The sequence below is a fragment of the Felis catus genome, chromosome B1 (assembly GCF_018350175.1).
Source record: "Felis catus isolate Fca126 chromosome B1, F.catus_Fca126_mat1.0, whole genome shotgun sequence".
In the NCBI taxonomy this organism is placed as follows: Eukaryota; Metazoa; Chordata; class Mammalia; order Carnivora; family Felidae; genus Felis; species Felis catus.
This window is the reverse complement of record NC_058371.1, coordinates 118,917,230-118,939,332: the sequence shown is the minus strand read 5'-3', so window position 1 is coordinate 118,939,332 and position 22,103 is coordinate 118,917,230. Positions and strand designations below refer to the sequence as shown.

Sequence of the window (22,103 nt, the reverse complement as noted above, 5' to 3'; positions counted from 1 at the left end):
AAGGTCTTACTCTTGATTTCAGCTCAGGTCATGATCTCACGGTTTGTGGGTTCAAGTCCCTGCATCGGGCTCAGTGCTGAGCCTTCTTGGGATTCTCTCTCTCCCTTCTCTTTCTGCCCCTTCCCTGCTTGTGTGCTGTCTCTCAAAATGAAAAAATAAACTTAAAAAAAAAAAAAAAGTTCAATCGGAAATCTAATATGGCCAGGAAGGTAACTTTAAAGATTCACCTTTTCCTTTAGCTTTTCTTCAACTTCTGCTAATTTCTCACAGGTCCTAGAAAGCTCTTCCTCTTTCTTCATGGTATGGTTCTTTTCTTGTGTAATTATCTCTTGTTGCCTTTTAAGTTCACCTCCAAGAATTCTTAATTCTTCTTGGTTTTCAATCATCTAGATTTTTTTTTTTAAGTTGAGATTAAAATAAATAATATTAGCTTATTTTTATAAAATCAAATCAAGTAAAAATCAGCATTTACCTCAGCCTAAAAATGAAGAAATTATGCAAACTCTATTGGAAAAAACTATCTTACAAAGAAAGTCAGTCTTTAATTTAATCATATAGGATGTCAAGCATATGCTTTTTTTATGCTGTTTCTTTTTTTCTTTCTTTCTTTCTTTCTTTCTTTCTTTCTTTCTTTCTTTCTTTCTTTCTAGTAGGCTCCATGCCAAAGTAGGGGTTGGAATCACAACCCTGGGATCAGGGTTCCACTGACTGAGCCTGTCAGACACTCTTTACACGTTTTCTTTATTGCTCTACTTATATTCTTATCATGAGAATTAGAACTAGATTTAGTATTCTATCTTGAGAGGTTGGCTCATTTTCTAGCCTTAAACCAAAGGAGACTGTTTCTAAGCTTTCATGGACTGATTCTGAGACTACAGTTACAGGCTTTTCAAATGCTAGAATGAATGGCTTTGGTTTGGTGCACCAGTTAACAGCCAAGTTCAAAATGGCAGCCATCCTTTGCTAGCATGACTTGGGCTAATCCTAGTTATAAGCTTATACAGTGGCATTCTCAAGTATCATGGCCACAAAAACATTACAAGCTTGAGACCATGATTTTTATCTGCATTCTTATTTATACTCAGCTCTTTTGACCAGACAATCCCAAGAAATATGGAAAATTACACAAAAGTTCAGGTTCTCCTACAACCCACAGCAAACTTCTAAAAATGTTAATTTCAATCTATATATACTATATTAACCCTAAATGAAGAAACAAAACTAAAGTAGATATGACAATACAGCAAACATTAACAAATAATTAAAAATGAAGTTTAAAATTTAAGACAAAATTAATAAAAGAGAAACATTTAGGAAAAAGATTGAACAAAATATGGACAAGACATGTATACTAAAACCTATAACATATCACTGAGAGAACGTAATTTATAGAAAGATATGCAATGGCCAACAAGCATATGAAAAGATGATCAATGTTCTTAGTCATTAAGGAAAGGCAAATTAAAACAATGAAGTACATACCCAATTGAATGGCTAAAATTAAAAACACCAGTAATGTGAACCATTGATGAAGATGTGGAGCCATCAGACTTCTCTCAATTCGCTGATGGGAATGTGAAATGGTACCCCTACTTTGGAAATCAGTGTAGTGAATTCTCATTAAGTTAAATATATGAGAATTTATTCTCATATGACTCAGCTATTCCATTTAGCTGAATAGCTGGAATAGCTGAATGACTCAGCTATTCCATTTAGATACTTACCCTAGAGAAATTAAAGAAAAATGATCATAAAAAGATTTATGTAAGAATGTTTATAACAGCTTCACTCACAATAGCTAAATAGTAGAGATAACTCAAATTTCCATCAATAGGAGAAAGGCTAAACAAATTGTGTGGCCTATTCATACATGGAGTGTATCCAGCACTGAAAAAGGAGTGTAAAAAAGGCACAAAAGAGTACATGCTATATGATTCTATTTGTATGAAGTTCTAGAAGAGAAAAAGTGATCTGAGGTGAAAAAACATCAGGATGGTGACTATATGTGGTAGAGAGTAAGAGTAGGACTGACTGGGATGAGATGTGAGAGAACCTTGCAGGGTAAGGGAAACACCTTGTACCTTGACTGGGGTGGAGGGAATATAGGTAGAGACATTTGTCAAAAGTCATCAGACTGTGCGCTTGTATCAGATACATTTACTGCATGTAAATTATGCCTCAGTACAATTATAAAAACCGAAAACATGCAAAGACAAAAACATATTGTTAAATGTACAGTGCTACATCTTACCATTTCAATATTTTCCCTTAGGTCAGTCTTCAATTGTTCCTTTTCTGCTGTAATACTCTCTAACATTTGTTGCAGTTCATTTTTCTCCTGTATTAAAGAAAATATCTTTCTCTGTTGCTCAGTTAGCTCATTATCTTCAACATTTGCAATCAGTGCTTGAGTATTTTTGGCTTTCAAATTCTGTTTTTTATCTGTGTCAGCCATCTAAAATATGAATAGATTAAAGAAGAATTTCTCAGTTAATAACAATTTGAATAATAATAAAAATTGCCAAAGCTAGTATTACTTATTACTTACCAGGCACTATTTTCGTATTTTGACACATTTAATCTTAACTATAACCTTATAAGGTAGGTACTGGTATTATTTTCATTTGACAGGCAAGAAACTTGAATTCCAGAGAGGATGACAGGTCACTTGCCCAAGGTCACTCAGGTTTTGAATCTAAGAGGTCTGGCTTCAGACTCTGTGTCCTTGTACATACTCTTGTTCATGGCTAAGAACTACCTGGACAGTTATGGATAATTAATAATTATCTTCATGTATGATGATAGGTTAACTTAATTTTATGAAAGAGTAAGCCACCTTGAACTCTACCACTTTCTTTCCATCAAAATCTGGAAATGACTCCATATCTTCCACTCCCAACAAATGATAATTTTCGGAAGCAGTCATACTCCCAAAAGGCTGGAGTTTCATCAAATGAGAGGACAAATTAATCTTGCAAGAAACAGATTTCATATTCTAATAGTATAAACCACCTTTTCAAAATATATACTTTCATATATTGGTTAAGAAAAGCATGTTATACACATTCATTTATCCATAAATCTTAAGCAAACGTAACTTAATATGTGTACCCCTTGATAAAGGGAGACAAAGACTGACATTACAATCACTGGTATGAAATGAGGGTATCACTATATAACCTTATACGACCAGGAAATAAATACAGCTCCATATTGGCCACATATGTTTTAAAAAGTTTTATAATAATCTACAATTAAAAAAAATTGAAAAATGAAGAGAAAAAAATTACCCATGTCACCAGCTTCACAGAACCCACTATTAGATTTCCAGAATATGTCCAAAAAAAAAAATTCTAGAATATTTCCTTTCAGAGTTTGTCCATGAAAAAATATATTTGAACATAGTAATTATGAATTATTTATATATATATACACACACGCACACACATCTATACACACACACACATACAGAATTATTCATTTTTGCTTTTGCTTTTCCCCACTTAGATCACAGGCATTTTTCCCATGCTGTCACATAATCTTCAAACTTTAACTTTTAGTAGTTGCTCAATATTCTAGAGTGGGTATGGACAGAACCTATTTTACTTAACTATTTTTTTTATTGTTGGTAACATGCATGAGTTTCTGACAATGGTAACCACAGAGCTAACTACATGAGAAATTAAGGTAAGGAATACATAGTCATTGGGACTAGCTTGTCAGATACCCTAATTCAGAATCTTGCATCTGTACACCCTAAGTATAGGAATGTACACAAAAACAGAGCAGGCTGAGACAAACTATGTAATAATACCCAAGGTACATTTCAGAATGCAATTCAACCTAGCAAGTATTTCAGCTACCACAGATCTTATTATTAAATAAAGAAAAAGAATTGTGTGCTTTGAGATAAGCTTACTAATCATTGTTTTAAATTTCTGTTGGAACACATGAGAGAAGCTGCATTTCTAGAGAGAGAAATATGAAGCAAGATTGAAAGCACAAAGTGGGCACTCGAAGGGGATTCATTATAGACCTACTAATGCAGCCCTCTGGGGTCCAGATGAACAGAGGGGTCCACATGGGATTCTAACATGAACACGATAACAGAAGAAGCTGATCTTAGCCTTCCATCCAATATTTGAGAAACCCCGAGAAACAAAAGAGCCCCAGTCAGACCTTTTTATCAACACAGATGATTCCAGCATAAACTTAGGAACACAGAGCAGCTAAATATAACTCTCCAGTAAATACAACTCTCCCTTTCCCTCACTCCTCTGCTATTGCCCCTTCTCATGGGGCCACATGATTACAGATTTGCATTTGTCTAAAAGCAGGTATTGATTGTTGTATCTTATTTTTAAAAATCTTTTCAAAAAAGTCTTCCCCTAATGAAAATAAAAGTTATAAATTTCAAATCAAGGTCAAATGCCTTTGGCCCATTTGGTTAATCCAAACTATAGAGAAGCTGAGAACATAAGATATAAAACAAAAATGCTTTCCTAGGAGAGAAGAACTGAAGCACACAGAGAGAGAGGGAAAGCTTTTCCAAGGCACGAATACTGTACCCTGGGGTAAATGGGAAAAAAAGCTCATTATATAGAGTGATAGTATATAAATCTATACAAAGATTTATTTACATAAGTCGGGGCTTACTGAATTATTCTGAAGTAGTATTTTTTTTTATTTAGTAATATGTCCAATCTGGTGATTTTTCTTGCATATGAAATGTAGTTTAAAAAATTATATAACTGTATAAAACCCAGTTTTATATATATATGTATATATATATGTGTATACTATTCTGAGCTATGAATGTATGAAAGATGATTTCACCAGTCTCTTATTGATGAATGTTTTCAATTCCTAGTTGTAAATAGTCTGGTTTAAATAGTAGTGCAATAAGAATGAAAGACAGTATAAAAAATTCTGTTGATAATATATATCAAAGGCATTTCTAAGAGTAGAAATGTATAGTAAATGAATCCATTGTATAAAACTATAGGCAATCCCCTGTTACAGACTCAAATGTGTTGTCCCCAAATTCCTATGTTGAAGCCCTAACCTCCAATGTGACTGTATGTGAAGATAAAGCCTTTAAGGAGGTTTATTAAGGTTAAATGAGGTTATAAAACTTAGGCCCTGGGGTGCCTGGGTGGCTCAGTCAGTTAAGCATCTAACTTCAGCTCAGGTCATGATCTCATAGCTCGTGGGTTCAAGTCCCACATAGGGCTCTGTGCTAACAGCTCAGAGCCTAGAGCCTGCTTTGGATTCTGTGTCTCCTTCTCTGTCTGCCTCTCCCCTGCTCATGCTCTGTTTCTCCCTCCCTCTCTCAAAATAAATAAACATAAAAAACAAACAAACAACTGAGGCCCTAATCCCGTAGAACTGGTGTCCTTTTAAGAAGAGAAAGAAACACTAGTGCTCTCTTTCTCAGCTCAAGAATAGGAGAAAGGCCATGAGAAGACACAGAAGGTGCCATCTGCAAACAGAGAAGAGAAGACTTACCACAAACCAAAGTTTCTAGCACCTTAGTCTTGGACTTTTAGCCTCCATAAATGGGAGAAAGTAAATTTCTGTTAAAAGTTTTAGCTACCCAGTCTATGCTATTCTGTGGTGGCAGTCTAGTAGACTAATATACCTCCCCTTAAAAAAAAAATTATCATTAGCATCTCCTAGCCCTTCTTGTATATAATTAAATAACCAGTTAACTCCTAAGGTATCAGGACAAAATGAACCACACTACCTAGAATAAATCAAGGTGAGATTTAAGCACCTAATAGTACAATTATAGCAGAAGCCCTAGAAACAGGCAAAACTACAACATAAACATTGATTTTATAGAACTCTAAGCAAGTTTAATATACAAAATCTGACATAAAACAAGTATTTTAGACATAATAATAAGCAATCTTTCTTACATTCTTAGAATTCAGAGGGGTTTTTAAAGATTTTAAAATACATCGAGGCTCAGGAAATGTCACCTCAAAGTCAACTAATTTTTGCCTTTTTTTTCCAAATTGACTGTAAGCAGTTATATCTGAAGTTATTTCAAACACATTAGGGTTATGCTTGTAAATTATCGTTAGTTATTAGCTCTGTGAATAATAGACAAGATTGAGATTATCATTATGTAGTTACGTGTTTGAGGTTAAAGAGAAAGCTCTTCTACACAAGTATGAAAACTTTGGACAGAAATATCATTTACCTTTTCCTGGAATTCATCTTTAGTTTCTCCTAAGTTTTCCTCCGTATGCAAATTCCTGGAAGTTTCCTCAGAAATCCTCATTTTTAGTGTGTTGATTGTTTCTTGGTGTTGTTTCAAAGACTCAAGAGCATTTCGTAATTGTTCCTGGGTGTCTATATTCTTTGTCAGAGAAACACAGAACAATTTCTGTTAGAATAAGAAACGATGGAAGTGATTTTGCAGGGACTACTTGATCATGAATAGTAAGTGACAGCTCCTATGTTTTCACAGAGGCTCTCGGTTTTCAGCATCTAATCAGTCAAAGTCTTACCATGTTTACAGTATCCTGAATGTCACTTTTGAGTTGGTCCCTCTCAATTTGCAGGCTCTCCTGGAGTTGTTTTAGGTCATCCCTTTCTTGGGTTAAGGTTCTTATTTCCACCAAGGTTTGCTGAAGTTGCTCAGCAATCAGTGCTTTTTCCTTTTCTACAGTTTGCAGCCTAGAATCTCTACTTTCTAATTGTTCCTTTAGCTCTTCCATTTCATTTAACACTTCTTGACTCTCGGTTGCTTTCTGCTGAAGTTCTTTGGTTTTCGGACAAAGCTTTAAAATAAGAAAAATAACATGTGAAAAGCAGAACAGTCTATGGGACATATATGGAGGCCAGACCCCAGAATACTAAAGATCGCTTCCCTAGAGGGTGTCGTTGTACCAACCTCTGTGCTCAAAGCATCAGAACTTAAACCAAGTTTTTGAGCTTGTTTAGAGAGATTTCCTATTTCCTGATCCATTCTTGCATTCTCCTCAAGGACCATCTTATACTTTTGCTCAAATTCAAGATGATTTTTTAAATCTTGGAATTCTTGATCAGTGCTTTTATAATTCATCTGGGTAGTTGCTAGGTCATTTTTAGTTTTCTCTATTTCTTCAAGTAAATCTTGAATTCTATTCTCCTTTTGAACTACTTCAGAAAACAATTTGTCTCTTTCCGATATTATTATATAGAGCTCTTCAGATTTATCATGTATCTACGGAGAGGAAATAAAATTTAGTTATGTTAGCAATGTAAGATCTACTGAAGCAGTTTCAAGGAAAAAAATTCCTATGCAAAAAAAAAAAAAAAGACATTGAAATTAAGCAAAGATTTGACTGAGGAAATGCAACATTTTTATTGTCACCATTCCTTTAATAATGTATTATCCTGTTTACCTTCAAAGTTTTGTTTTTTAATCTCTTTGGGCTCTAGTAAGGATTGTTTGGAGCACACTCAATAGAAACACTTTATTTTAGAACATGCCTTTATTTCATCATCTATCATTCTAAAGTATTTTCTAACTTCTTGGTGTATCAGACATTTTATGGTTTTTCTAAGAATTTGACATATTTTCATCTAAAGCCTTTGAATGCAACTCTTATTTCTAAAAACGTAATCCAAGAATAAATAATCAAGCTTTATTTGAATTATTATTTAAATAAACCATATCCAATTTATAAATAGTAAAATCACTGTGAAAGGTAAGGTAGAAGTGGTGGGAAGAAGAGAGGTGAGCTAAATTGGAGACCAAGGATGGGGGTAACACAGCAGAGTTGTTTCAATCACAGACTAAGGATAGGAGGCACATCTATGTAGCTCAACTATTGGTGCCATAACTATTTTTGAGCTAAGAACCAGCACCTACTTTAAAGAGTTTTTAGGATGACTAAATAAAATAATGTTGCTAGAGCTTTTGAGCATCATGTCTGCCATATAGTGTTCAAACACTTGTCACTTTTTATTTCTTCTAGAAAGGCAGAGAGAAAAGAAAGGCTGGCAGATGGTTTACAGGATTGTTCACTAGCCTGCAAGATTTACACTGATCTCAACTGTATCAGAGCCCTCCCTTGTATCTCATTACTTTCTTTTATTCAACATAGTGACTAGTAAAAAAAAAAAAAAAAAAAAAAAGATTTAGAAAAAGGGTGGGCCACAGAACTCTGTTTAAAAGATTTTATTTTTAAGTAATCTCTACACCCTACATAGGGATCGAACTCACAACCCCCATGAGATCAAGAATTGCACACTCTACCGACTGAGCCAGCCAGGCGCCCCCACAGAGCTCTGTTTAAATGCAACACTTGAGGGCTGTAGAAATGGCTGTACATGGCTCATGATACTAAGTATACTGTTAAAAATATGCTCTGAAAATGTATTTTTACATCTAGCAATATAAAAAAAAATTAGAGGAGGAACTACATTCATTTCTGTTCCTAACAAGTTAGTTAAATGTTTATGGTCTCTTGCCTGCTACTTTAAAATAAACTATGGCAAAATATTTAAAGTGCTATTACAAAGGTTTTTATTTCAACTTTTTTTTTTTTTTTTTATTTTATTTTTGGGACAGAGAGAGACAGAGCATGAACGGGGGAGGGGCAGAGAGAGAGGGAGACACAGAATCGGAAACAGGCTCCAGGCTCTGAGCCATCAGCCCAGAGCCTGATGCGGGGCTCGAACTCACGGACCGTGAGATCGTGACCTGGTTGAAGTCGGACGCTTAACCGACTGCGCCACCCAGGCGCCCCAAGGTTTTTATTTCAGAAGAAGAGTTATTTGCTTAAAAATGTATTTACCTCTTTCCTTAATATTTCTAATTCTGAAGGTAAAGGTTTCAATGCTGAGAGCAAATTAACTTCTCTACGTAAAGCTTCATTTTCTTCAACTTCTTTATTCAGTTCTTTCTGCAGATCAGTAATCTTTCTTTCCAGTTCCAAATTACAGAGCAAATCTAGGACATTTTGGGTAAATTAAATAAAGCAGCTTACAGTTATTGGGACAACCTAAATTACATGCAAAATGAAATTATTGAACCAGACTATATAAAATTTATTAAAGAAAGAGCCAATGTTGGTTAACAGGTAATCTAATTGTTAATAGTTCTTCAATTACTCCTTAAAAATTAGGTCCAATTTATTTGAAAAATAACTCCTAAACCTTTATGAATCTGAATGAAGTCCATGGAAGCATTTATAAATATTGATACCAAATGACACCGAAACTTATTAGGTTATTAAAAAAATCAGAGCAGAGAATAATAGATTTTTAATCACTGGAATGTAGCCACAAAATTCTTCAGGTAGGTTTCTAGAGAAAGTCAGATCTAAAAAGAGGTAGTCTGAAATTATAAAATACCTTTTGGAACTTTGCCATCTATAAGGGAGGTGAGTTTTGTTATTTCATTAAAAGAAGATTGTAATTCTTTCTCCAGATCAACTTGCATTTTCTTTTTTGCCTCCAACTGGCTTTGATATAACTGAATATCATTTTCCATTTGCTTATATGCATTTGCAAGTTCTTTCTATTGAGAGAAACATTGTAAATTCACACAAATGTATTGATTGTAATAACTTTTTAAATAAATATTATAGGCGTCACTTACCATTTTCTCTTTCAGCTCTAGATTTTCACTTCTGAGAAAGGCGGATTCTCTCTTGGCATCAAGAGCTACACCTTCAGCATCAAGCAGAGTCTGTTTCATTTGTTTTAGGTCTTCAGTGCTTTCCTGTACATACGACAAAAAAATTTAGTGAAATCTAGCTTTCTGAGAGTTGGAAAACACTTTAGAGAACATGTACATAGATGTTATTCTGAATTGATAAAAAATGGTGGAAATATGGTAATTACCAAATGTGTATTTAGGAAAAGATGAAAAAAATAATATTTTCCATAATAAAAATATTTTTAAAATTCTGGATCTCTTTTTCTAAATTACAGAAGCATTGTATAGATTTAAGAATTTTTTATTGTTGGGCGCCTGGGTGGCTCAGTCAGTTATGCGTCTACTTTGGCTCAGGTCATGAACTCACGATTCATGGGTTCGAGCCCCGCCATCCAGCTCTGGGCTGACAGCTCAGAGCCTGGAGCCTCCTTCAGATTCTGTGTGCCCCTCTCTCTCTGTCCCTTTCCCACTCACATTCTGTCTCTCTATCTCTCTCTCAAAAATAAATAAACATTAAAAAAAAATTTGTTATTGTTTAAAAAAGGCTAACAATTGTTGTTCAGCTAGCTTGTTAAAATCTCCTATGTATTTTTAAGTTATTCCAAAACATGAAAGTAGTTCGTAGTTAAAATTAAGGATATGAAATTACAAATTGAAAAGAAAAAGACAAAAAATTCAATGGAAAAACATAAAAGATGAACAGGCAACTCCCAGAGGAGAAAATGCAAATGAATGATAAATACATGAAAAGATCTACGGTCTCATTTTTAGAGAGAAGTGGCATTTTAACATGACTTTAGCCTACATAAATTCAACCACATGTCTTGGCAGAATATTAATGCATGAATGAATGAATGAATTAATAAATTGGATGAAAAAAGAGAAAGAAATAATAATTATTAAAAAGTGGCCAATTCTACTTGATACTCTATCAACAGACACTCCAGGATTATATGATACCTGCCTTTCTTCCCAGGGCCTCAGAACAGTAAGATCACTTTTATAAAAAAGCATTTGTCATTAGTAACAGGTAACAGAAGAGTACTAATAAAAGGTAATAAAAAGTACTCTGAAAAATTCAAATGGAAACAAAAGAACAATGGAAACCAAAGTTCCAGCTAGAAATTGCTGCTTTCTTAAAAACGGTGTTAAAAACTAGAATCAAACTGATACTTTCTTGAAGTAATCAGGACTGAAAGCAAGAAGAATAGAAAGCAAACAGTGAAAATTAACAATTTCACTACGAAATTCAATGTTATTTAATGCCATATCTTCTCCCAACTAAAATCATCTAGAGCTACAGTTTCTAAAAAATAACAAACTGATAAAATACTTATTTAAATTATGATGAGCATGCATTAATATTAATCAAATTGATGAAATTTATAAAACCATGCTCAATTACTTGTGATACGTATAGCTCCAGGTATGTATCAATACCAACATAAGTGCTCACCTGAAGATACTAACTATACAATAATTAAAAAAATAAAATAATTCTTAAATTATTGATTTTTAATGGAAGCTCATCCCTAACTTACCTATATCCACTCAAAGAATGGTATCTTCAACTCTCTATGAATGATTCTTTATCCATAAAATGGCAATGATACTAGTAGTCCCAGTTTCATAGGGTTGACAATATTAAATAAAATACTATATGTAAAACAACTACAACAGTGCCTGGCACACAGCAGGCTCAATATAAGCATTTGCTATAACAATGATGATGATGATGTGCTATAAATGTCTACATGAGAACGCAACAAAATAAACCCGATTTTTACCGATGAGTATGACAAGTCCATTTTTGTATCTTCTGACTTCTGACAGTCTATGTATTTCTGTAGCTTCTTAATCTGTTCTTCCTTTTCTCTAAGCAACTCTACTTTTGAACTTAGCTCATTCTAAAAGAAGTGTGAAACAAAAAAGAGAAACATATTTAATTGGATTTATATTTTAGGGGGTTAAAAAGAACTTATATTTAACAGTTTACACTTAGTAAAATTTAAAAAGTTGACATTGAAAAAAATAAATATATTCTTGTATTTTCTGAAATCATGTTCAATTATGTATGATGTACATTTTAGGCCTAGTTCTTTATCAATGGAAATACCAACATAAATGCTCACCTCAAGATCCTGATTATATACTTCTGCATGCTTAACTAAATTCTTTAAGTTGGAAATTTCATGAATTAGTTGCATCTGTAAGAGCATGTGAACAGGCAACAGAGCAAACCAATAGTTAATAAAGCAAAAAAAAAAAAAAAAAACAAAAAAAACAAAAAAACCAAAAAAACACCAAAAAACCAAAAAAACAAAACCAACAACCCCAAAAGATAGCATTCATTCATCCACCACTTCAGAATCACCAAACAGTAAGAAGGGACTGAGAAATCAATTGTTCAAGCTACCGGTACAGAGCACCTCATTAAACAGAGACAAACTCAACAGAAAATTCCCAATCCCCATAAAACAAGCCAACAAGAAAAAAACCTCAGCATGGCCCAACTAATAGTTATGTCATCTGTTAATAATGCTATAATAAAGTTAAAAGCAAATTAGTATGCATTCCTTGGAGGAAATAAACTTTTAAAAGATACACTTTTAGGGGCACCTGGGTGGCTTAGTCGGTTAAGTGTCCGACTTTGGCTCAGGTCGTGATCTCACAGCTTGTGGGTTCAAGCCTCACATCAGGCTTTGTGGTGACAGTTTGGAGCCTGCTTCAGATTCTGTGTCTCCCTCTCTCTCTGCCCCTACCTCACTCACGCTCACTCTCTCTCTCTCTCAAAAATAAATAAACATTAAAAAAATTTTTTTTAAATACATTTTTTTTAAAATACATTTTTAATAGATTTTTGTTTTGGGGAAGTTAAGTACAGACATATGTTTATTCTATAAGATTTTTTTTCTTCCTGTAAATTATCCATTTAGATTTTATACTGGCATACTTTTTAAGGCTTTGTGGTTTAGAATTTAGGTTTAGATTAAGGTAGCTTCATGTGGTGTTTTTATAATAATATTACTGTTCACCAAGCTACAGAAATAGGTATGGGATTATGAATTATTACCTTGTCAACTCATTCTACGGAAAATACTAAAAAGATGATGTTATTGGTTTACATTTTTCAACTGTCTAAAAATACAAAGAATACTTAAAGATACAAGTATTTCTATTAAAGTTTCCTTTTCACAAAATATCTGGAGCATTAAATATTTGAGTTTCAGGTATTCTTGTGTCAAAGCAAGTAAATGACAATTTACCACAGATAAACGTTTTTTCCCTTAGAATTATTTAATCTTCATAATTCGATGAATCCTTTAAAAGTAAAGGCAAATTAGAGTAGAATGTAAGGGACTTAGGAAAACAGCATCTTGTTTAATATTGTATGAATGTTTAATTCAGTCCTAACTAGATTTAGACTCAGACTAGTGCTCGTGTTGATGTTCTTATTTTAGGTCAATGCCCTCCAACATTGCCTCCACAATATTATGTGAGCCAAATTTGTAATTTAAGATTTTCTACTGGCTGCATTAAAGAAAGAAACAGGTAGAATTAATTTTGATAATGTATTTTAACCTAAAATATTCAAAGTACTATCATTTGTTCATGTAATCAATATAAAAAATTAAAGAAATAGTTTACATTCTTTTTTTTTTTTTCATACTTAATTCAGACTGGCCCCATTTCAAATGCTCAAAATCACCACATGTGCTAAGTGGCTACCAAGTGTTCAGCAAAATTTTAGACATTTATATTGGTTATAACTTAAATTGGCTCCATCTTTTATCTTTTCTTTCCTGTTTCTAAATTTTGTGCAAGAAAATCACATTTACCAATAAAGAAGAACTAAATTTACCTTCATTTTAGAAAATAAACATTTAGAAAGAAAAATTGTCCCACTTTCATTTGAGATACCACTTTAACTATTGGTTCTCATTAACAGAAAAAAGATGGAGTAACTTTTGTAAAGCTCTGAGTGTAACTTCCCAAAGATGTATTAAGATGCTGAGCATAAAGAGAAAGTATATATGATACGATCAAAAGTCAAGTGGTTGCTACATAAAAAAAAAAAAATAGATTTCAACTGTAATTTGCAGCAGGTGAAATAAAACATTTAACTTAAGACAAAAACCTTTAACTTGTTAAAATTCTAAAATTAATCAAGTTAAAACAGGTAGGGGTTGGAATTTACTTTGTTCCCTGAGCATAATACTTACTCCTTCTAAAATCACTAAACATTCTGTATTTCTATATTCCCATTTGAAAATTATCCACAGCCTTGGTGATTTATAAGACCATCGGCAAACCAGGGCAATACCTACATGTCTTAAGGTCATTATTTGACTTTTCATTCCTTTTTCATTAAGCTTTTCCCCAAAATGGAGGTTTGGGAACACATTTTACTGTATATTCAGACTTACATTCTTAGTTTAAAATGGAATGGACGTTGCAAAAAGAGCTTTGAATAGAGTTAAGTTTTTATTACTTAATCTTTTAGGTTACCTTATTGAACCTAGAATTTTAATTGTGTCCAAGTAAAGATGAAGGGAATAGGATTATTTCTCCCCTTGACTGTGGTTAAAAGAAAAAAAAAATTGGGATGTGACAGTCAAGTCATATACTGTGTTATTTTGTAATCTTTTTGTGTGTGAGACAATTTAGTGAGCTTCAGTTTTTATTGATTGGATATAGAAATCATGTAAAAAACTTAGAAATGATTGCTATACTTATGCTCAGTTAGCCTTGCATCTGAGCAGTTTGGCTCCAGAGACCATGGTCTTAACCATGACACTACACCACCTCCTTCCTTATAAAACTCTGTTTTATAGACTGAAATTTATGGGCCAATATATGACATTTTGTATTTTGTTAAAATGTAAATTTTAAACCAAGTTAAATGAAACCCTGTGGAGAACATACAGACTTCCTCTTAGGATATATACCCATAAATGTAGGATTAACTTTAATTTGTATATAGAATGGAAATAATAGTTTTGGCACAGATTTCTTTTGTCCTTATTAAAAAAAAAAAAGAGGGTGAGAAATGAAACAATGATACTGAGGAAAGAGCATTGTGTTCCTTTGGGCTATCCGCACAGAAATCTTAGAAGTAGCTACAAATTAACTCATCATGTAACTACACCAGTACTGGCTCTTATTTGGCAGGGCAGGAGAGGGGAGTGGGGTAGGGACAGATTCATAGTCTGACAACAGCTACGGATTCTTGTTCCAGAAAAATGAATATCCTTCAAAAATTCTGCAAAATAATTTTATACTGTCTGTGAACTCTAAGTTAAGGACTGTGTGCTCTAAGAAATCTTAAATCTCTTGGACAATTTCTAAGTACCTGAAGTTTGAGGTTTTCTGAATTAGGTTCTCTTAACATAGAGCCTAATATATATTTAGAAAATTTAAGTGATCTGTTTCATTTCTAAAAATTGCATTACAAGTATTTAGTATTTAGTTACACTAATTTTCATAATAACTCTCTTATATGGAAAAAGACATGAGCATAATCAGCTTCCCTGTCTATTCTAATAATGTTCTAAATATTTAGGAATATACTTTTTAAAGAAAATGAAATCCATGGGTCCATGGATATGTAGTATCCATGCATAAAACCGTCAGATAGTAAAATTCATATTGGTCTCAGTAGGAAATGGTTATACTATAGACAGAATTTACGTGTGCTCAACCAATTAACTGATAATATATAAATTACAATGAAATAACTTATTCAAGACAAATCCATCAATAGGCAGAGGCACCAAACCATCCCAAAGACATTTGTAATTTTTCCTTCTTCTTGTGCGTGAGCACAAGTGAAACAAATATGCTTTAAATATTTTAAAAGTGACACAAATGAATTATTTCTTAAATTCTTTAAATTGTGTCTACATATGGAAAAATGGTTGGATTCTTCCTATATCAACCTTAGAAATATCTTTAAGAGAATGATACTTCTTTGAAAAGTGTGGTTTTAGTTTCATGTTTCCATATCTCTTACCTCCTGATCTTTTTCCGCTTTTCTTTCTAGAGCCTCAAATTCATCCAAATCATTCTTTTCTTTTAATTTCAATTCCATTTCTTCATTTTCTCGTCTCAGTTGTTCATAGTCCAATATCAGATTATCATAGTTGGCACGAAGTGAATTCAGCTCACTTTCTAAGTTTTCCTGTTGGCAACAAAACCAGATTTTCTTTTTTAAAAAAAAAAATTTTTTTTTTCAACGTTTATTTATTTTTGGGACAGAGAGAGACAGAGCATGAACAGGGGAGGGGCAGAGAGAGAGGGAGACACAGAATCGGAAACAGGCTCCAGGCTCTGAGCCATCAGCCCAGAGCCCGACGTGGGGCTCGAACTCACGGACCGTGAGATCGTGACCTGGCTGAAGTCGGATGCTCAACCGACTGCGCCACCCAGGCGCCCCCAAAACCAGATTTTCAAGACAGACAGAATTCAAATCATATATTGTTTCTTTTAGATTACTCAAATAATTAATTTAACCTTATATCATGTAGCAACTTAGGTCATTCTCCAATATCTTTCTTTTTTATTTTACTTTATTTATTCTCAAGTTAGTTAGCATACAGTGTAGTCTTGGCTTCAGGAGGAGATTCTTCTTCAATATCTAATGGTCTAGTTTCATCCCGGGTAAAATAAAGGGTGTGAATTTCGGTAAACTAGCTAATTTAGAAGAGCAGGCAATTTTGAAAGAAGTATGAAAAAAACATCTTATAAACAATGCTCTGCCAATATTTAACTGGAAAAGTTGTTGGGGGGACGAATTTGGGGAGGTAGGGTGTATACTGGGAAGTCCATTTGACCACAGTTTAAAAAAAATTTTTTTTTTTAACATTTATTTATTTTTGAGAGACAGAGTGATACAGAGCATGAGTGGGCGAGGGTCAGAGAGAGAGGGAGACACAGGATCCAAAGCAGGCTCCAGGCTTTCAGCTGTCAGCACAGAGCCGATGCGGGGCTCAAACTCACAGACAAGATCATGACCTGAGCAGAAGTCAGCTGCTTAACCAACTGAGCCACCCAGGTGTCCCATTTGACCACAGTTTTTTAAGCTCCTTAGTAATAAAGCTGATAATTTAATTCTCTACCTATCTGATGCCTGTTTTATTTCTCAGACAGGTCTGAATTTAGGAAGGGAAACAGAAATATTCTTCATTGACCTCTAGTGCCATGTTTTACCATACTCAAAAGAGGCCTGTTCCTGTTTTGTATACTATTATGAGAAAGAGATAAACTGTAAGTTATAGAAACAAAAATAAACACCAGGAATTTTCCAACAATAACACACTTCTAGAGGATGTTTTAGGGACATAAAAGCACTTTACCTCTAATACTCACCGAATTATAACTAATATGATGGTTAACTAATGGTAATAATTCCCAAGCATCACTGCAATTTCACTCTAAAACTAAAATGAAATTTCCTTAACAAAAACATTTATAAAACTATACTGTATTTCTTTGGACATTAGTAGCCTAGAAAGTAAACATGGACTCTCTACCCACTGAAGTATTTATTATAGTATTCCTTGTTTACAGTTTTGACAAGGTCATTTATAACATATTTACTTTTATTTTTCAGTCTTATTTGGCAATATTACCCCCCACCCCCGATGTGTCATTTTTCTACTATATGCTTGAGAATTTTGACACTTTAAAAATCAGCCTTTTTACCCTTATGGGTCTAAGTAAAAACAAAAACCAAAAACAACAACAACAACAAACAAACAAAAAATCACGAATACCAAGATCTGCTGGTAAAGAACCAGAAGCAAAGGTTCACCTAATACGATACACCTGCATTATGAAATTTTTCGCCTCCTCCGCATGCCAGTTAGCAACTAGCAGTGTTACCAGTAATTAGAACCAAAACTGTTACCGAAATTAAGTCAGAGCTTATAATGTGCAGCAACAATAGTGAACACCAATAAAATTGAATTTTAAAAAGAGAGTATGTCTATGAAGTACACTTAAATTACCTGACTTAGTAGCTTTGTTGCTGGATTCCACTCTACCTCTGTTAATGGATCAAGAGTATTACTGAAAATATCAGATTCTGAAGAGATAGCTATAATAAGGAGAAAAAGAAATTTATCCATAAATGTGTTAATAAAATTTCTCAAAAGTCAAAGACTATAAGAAAATCTGATCAGAGGTAATAATAAGATCCAATTAGGTAACATGTGCTCACAATATGAATGCCAAGAATATATTAACAACAGATATGATCATTTATAGTATTGTATGAATTAAGATCCCTGGTTGGAGTTAGTAATATAATATAGATCCTTAATAAAATATAGTTACTTACATTATAGGGACAAAATCTGAATTTAAGATTTGATCATTGTAAGTAGGTTTTAAAATGCCCTTTAAAAATACTGATAATGTTGGAGACGTTATTTTGAAACATGTCTGTGTAATGTCCCCCTTCCAAGATTAAAGAAAGTTTAAGGCAGATGTTATATGGATACTAATTTAATTGGATAATGATTAGAACAAAAACCAAACAATAAAAACATGTCTCATGTGTTTCAACTACAGTGCATTATTCTTAAGAGTCTTGAAAAAAATAGAGAATGTTCACTGTCTTAAAATTACTAATTTTTTATCATTATCTACATCTGTAATCATATCTAAAATTCATACATTTTATTACATGTGTTCACCACATTAACTGAATTATAAAGAAAGTCTTTCTTTACAGGGATAATTTTTTGTTTTGATTTTGAGTTTTTGATTTTTTTGATTTTTATTTTTTATTTTTTTATTTTATTTTTTTACTTCAGAGAGAGGGAGTGCAAGTTGGGGAGAGGACAGAGGGAGTGAGATAGAGAATCCTAAGCAGGCTCCATGCTGATTGTGGAGCCTGACATGGGACTCGATCTCACAACCCTGGGATCATGACCTGGGCCGAAATCAAGTCAACCAACTGAGTCACCCAGGTGCCCCTACAAGGATGCCTTTATAATTAAAAGCAGCTGAAAAAGTACTCACATTCATCAATTTCTCCTATCATAGTTACAGCTGCCTTATGTGTTTTTGTTATATTTGCTGACATATTAAATTCATTTAAATAATTTGAGTCCTTCATTTTGTTAATTTTGCCAAGACACCAAGTGACTCTTCGTTTTCTTTTAGCCTAAGGAGAAAGAAATAAAAATTACCTCGCACAGATCTGGGCTCAAACATCATAAAACAAGGGAATTAGTTTTCATTTTTGGAAAGCACTAACTTGGTAGAATTCTTAATAAGCCTATGCAATATCATACTGGGCTTAGGACATCCTGTGAGAACACAAACTTTTAAAATCAGTGTTTAACCCATAAAAAAATTTGATGAAACAAATGTCATGTTTTATTTGAAGGTTTATTTACAAACTTTTCTGGGACTTAATTGAAAGGACTTGGCAGACTCACAACCCTTTAAGTAAGTAATCCAGTGTTCTCTAGAAAGGAAGTTGCTGTTGCCACACCATCGCCACCAAAAGCACGTTTGAGTCTCCAGCTTTAACCGACAAGGGACAGACAGTCCATTTGAATTTCCTGCAGTGAATGAATCTCACACACGTGGCCTTCACAATGCCAGTTCTCTTCCAATTCAGTAAAGCTAATGCCTCCACCAGCACTCCTGACCTCATTGTTCCTTTCTCCCTTGAGACCTTGCTCCCTGGGTTATCTGTTCATGTCATCTTTACCAGTTCCCTCCTATTAGCCTGATAAATGCTCAAGCCTCTTTGTTTACTTTTATTTTATTTTAGTATCTTTTTTTTTTTGAGAGAGAGAGAGAATGAGATTCTTAAGCAGGCTCCACGCTTAGCAGGGAGTCTGACCCAGGGCTCGATCCCACTACTCTGTGATCACGACCTGAGTCAAAATCAAGAATCGAACACTCAACCGACTGAGCCATCCATGTGCCCTATTTGCTTTTGATTTTTTTTTAAAAACAAACTCTTCAGTCCTTACTTCTCTCTATCTACCATTGTATTCTTCCTCATCATCCATCTACTCCTTCCAGGAATACCTCTGTCTCCCAGCTAGCTGTCCTCACCTCTCACTCTGCTTTGCCGGTTTCTCCTCCTCTGCTTGTGTTTTTCCATATTTCACAGTTACCATTTTTCTGTGGTCCCTCTGCTAGGTTCAAGTATTGTCTTATTTGATCCTTTCTACAATCCTATTACTACATCCTTTTTATAGATCTATAAATGATCCTTTCTTCTGAAGCCAGTCCTCTCTATCGTATTCATGATCCAATCCCTTGGGGCCATCTTAACCCTCTGTAAAGTGGCTTCCACTCCTACCACATAACTCAAATTGTTTTGTAAATGAGCTTCTTATATCCAAATCCAAAAAGTTTTTGTCTAAATTTATCCTTTATTTATTTTTTAAGTTATTTTAATGTTTATTTTATTTTTGAGAGTGAGACCGTGAGCAAGGGAGGAGCAGAGAGAGAGAGAGAGAGAGAGAGAGAGAGAGAGAGAGAGAGAGACAGAGAGAGACAGAGAGAGAGAAACAGAATCCAAAGCAGGCTCCAGGCTCTGAGATGTCAGCACAGTGAGCAATGTGGGGCTCGAACTCATGAACTGCGAGACCATGACCTGAGCTGAAGTCGGACTCCTAACCGACTAAGCCACCCAGGTACCCCATGTCTATATTTACCTTAATTAAGTTCTTAGCAGAATGTGACATTGCTAATCACTACCTCTCTGAAATATTTTCTTCTCTTAGAGACCACATTCACCAGATTTACTTAACTACAGCTAATCCTGGGCTCCCTTTGGGATTCTTTTGCCTTTATTGAAAAGTTGTCCTTGGGGTCTCTGGCTATTTTCATTTTCAACATGCTCCCAGGACAAGACTATCCATTCCCATGACTTTACTTTGGATCTGCAGTATCTAATGGCCACATTGGTATCTCCACCTCACAAATTTCACTTGAATTTCATATATTTGGATTTTCAACTGCATGACACCTTAAACTGGAGATGGCCCAAATAAAACACTGAGCAGCTGCACTGAGCTTCATCCAGTGTTCTTTAACAAGGAATACTGCTACCAGTTACCCAGCAAGCCTAGCAACGTTTGCAAATTATTCTGGATACCTCCCTATCCCTGTCCCTCACATCTAAACAATCATAGAGTCCTGTTGAGTCTACCTCTCACCCAGCTTTCCAATTTATCCACATCTTTGGCATCTCCAGAGTCACAGTCCTTGTATAGTCCCAACCAATCTGATGCACACAAACAGACACACCTTTCTAAAATACAGTTCTGTGTTACATACAAGGCTTTTCCTTGTCCTTAGCATAACACAATGTTCAAATCCTTCACTATGGTTTAAAATTCCCCTGCCACCAAAACATTCTAAGTCCAAGAAATATGTTGTTTTCACAACTCCGAGCTTTTGTACATGTAGATCTCTTCCTAAAATATTCTCCCTTATACCTTCCATTGGACTATTTTCTTCTCATCAGTCTGTCAACAAATAGCTCTTCGAATGTCTTCTTTATACCAACTGTGGTGACTTGAGCATAATGTCTATTAATAATTACCTTAATTAAGAGCATACATATATTGAGGATTTGCCCTGTAGAAAGTGTAGTGTTAGGCACAGTCTATGTATTATTTAACTTAATTCTCACAGTATTCCTATGAGGTGGAGATCTAGATATCTCACAAATAAGAAAATGCAACAAAGTGTATTTAAGAAATTGCCCAAGGTAAAGAGTTAGGAACTGACAGCATCAAGATTCAAATCCCGGCAGTCAAGCTCCAGAGGCCATCCTTTTAACCATGATACCATTATAGCCAAAATATACTTACTTGACCAAAAAAAACCCCTAACTCAACCAAAAACAAAAAGTACACATACTGGAAACCAGAATTTTGATCACTATGTTGATTTGTATTCTAGATCAATCATCCTGAGATTGATACTCTTTTTCTTTAAAGAGAAAATATTCCCATATACCCTAGACACCTGTGGTTCCCAATCACTTGATCAACTTCATCAGAATTTCTTAAGAAGCATATTGAATATAGATTCCTGGTCAATATTCCAGACTTCTTGTGCATTTTTTTTTTTTTTTTTAATTTTACAGAGAGAGCAAGCGTGATGGGGGAAGAGGGGCAGAGGAAGAAAGAGAGAAAATCATAATCATTCATACTCAGCATGGAGCCTGACATGGGGCTCAATCCCATGACCTTGGGATCATGATCTAGGCTGAAATCAAGAGTTGGATGATCAACTGAGCCACCCAGGTGCCCCTATTCTAGATTTCTCGAATTAGGATCTCTACATGTAGGATCAGAGATCAGTATTTTTAATGAACCTTTTAGGTTTTGCTGACACATAGGCAAACACACAAAATGTTCTGGGTTTCCTGAATACACTGTAACAAAGGATAAGAAAT

The 22,103-nt window shown here is 34.3% G+C and overlaps 1 protein-coding gene across 7 annotated transcripts in view; it reads right to left on the bottom strand.

The window, feature by feature from the left end:
* CENPE (centromere protein E) overlaps positions 1-22,103 on the bottom strand; it is an 85,351-nt gene that overhangs the window by 44,316 nt on the left and 18,932 nt on the right. For 6 of the 7 annotated variants that reach the window (XM_023252887.2, XM_019829159.3, XM_023252886.2 and 3 more), the window contains exons 14-26: positions 18,689-18,833; positions 17,671-17,759; positions 15,675-15,842; positions 11,794-11,868; positions 11,449-11,568; positions 9,602-9,724; positions 9,355-9,520; positions 8,796-8,950; positions 6,905-7,216; positions 6,519-6,791; positions 6,209-6,367; positions 2,252-2,455; positions 228-386 (exon numbers count right to left, since the gene is read on the bottom strand). In XM_023252887.2, the coding sequence (XP_023108655.2) occupies positions 228-386; positions 2,252-2,455; positions 6,209-6,367; positions 6,519-6,791; positions 6,905-7,216; positions 8,796-8,950; positions 9,355-9,520; positions 9,602-9,724; positions 11,449-11,568; positions 11,794-11,868; positions 15,675-15,842; positions 17,671-17,759; positions 18,689-18,833 (2,148 nt within the window). The remainder of the gene's footprint in view (positions 1-227; positions 387-2,251; positions 2,456-6,208; positions 6,368-6,518; positions 6,792-6,904; positions 7,217-8,795; positions 8,951-9,354; positions 9,521-9,601; positions 9,725-11,448; positions 11,569-11,793; positions 11,869-15,674; positions 15,843-17,670; positions 17,760-18,688; positions 18,834-22,103) is intronic. The other variant, XM_023252888.2, reaches the window with a different exon arrangement.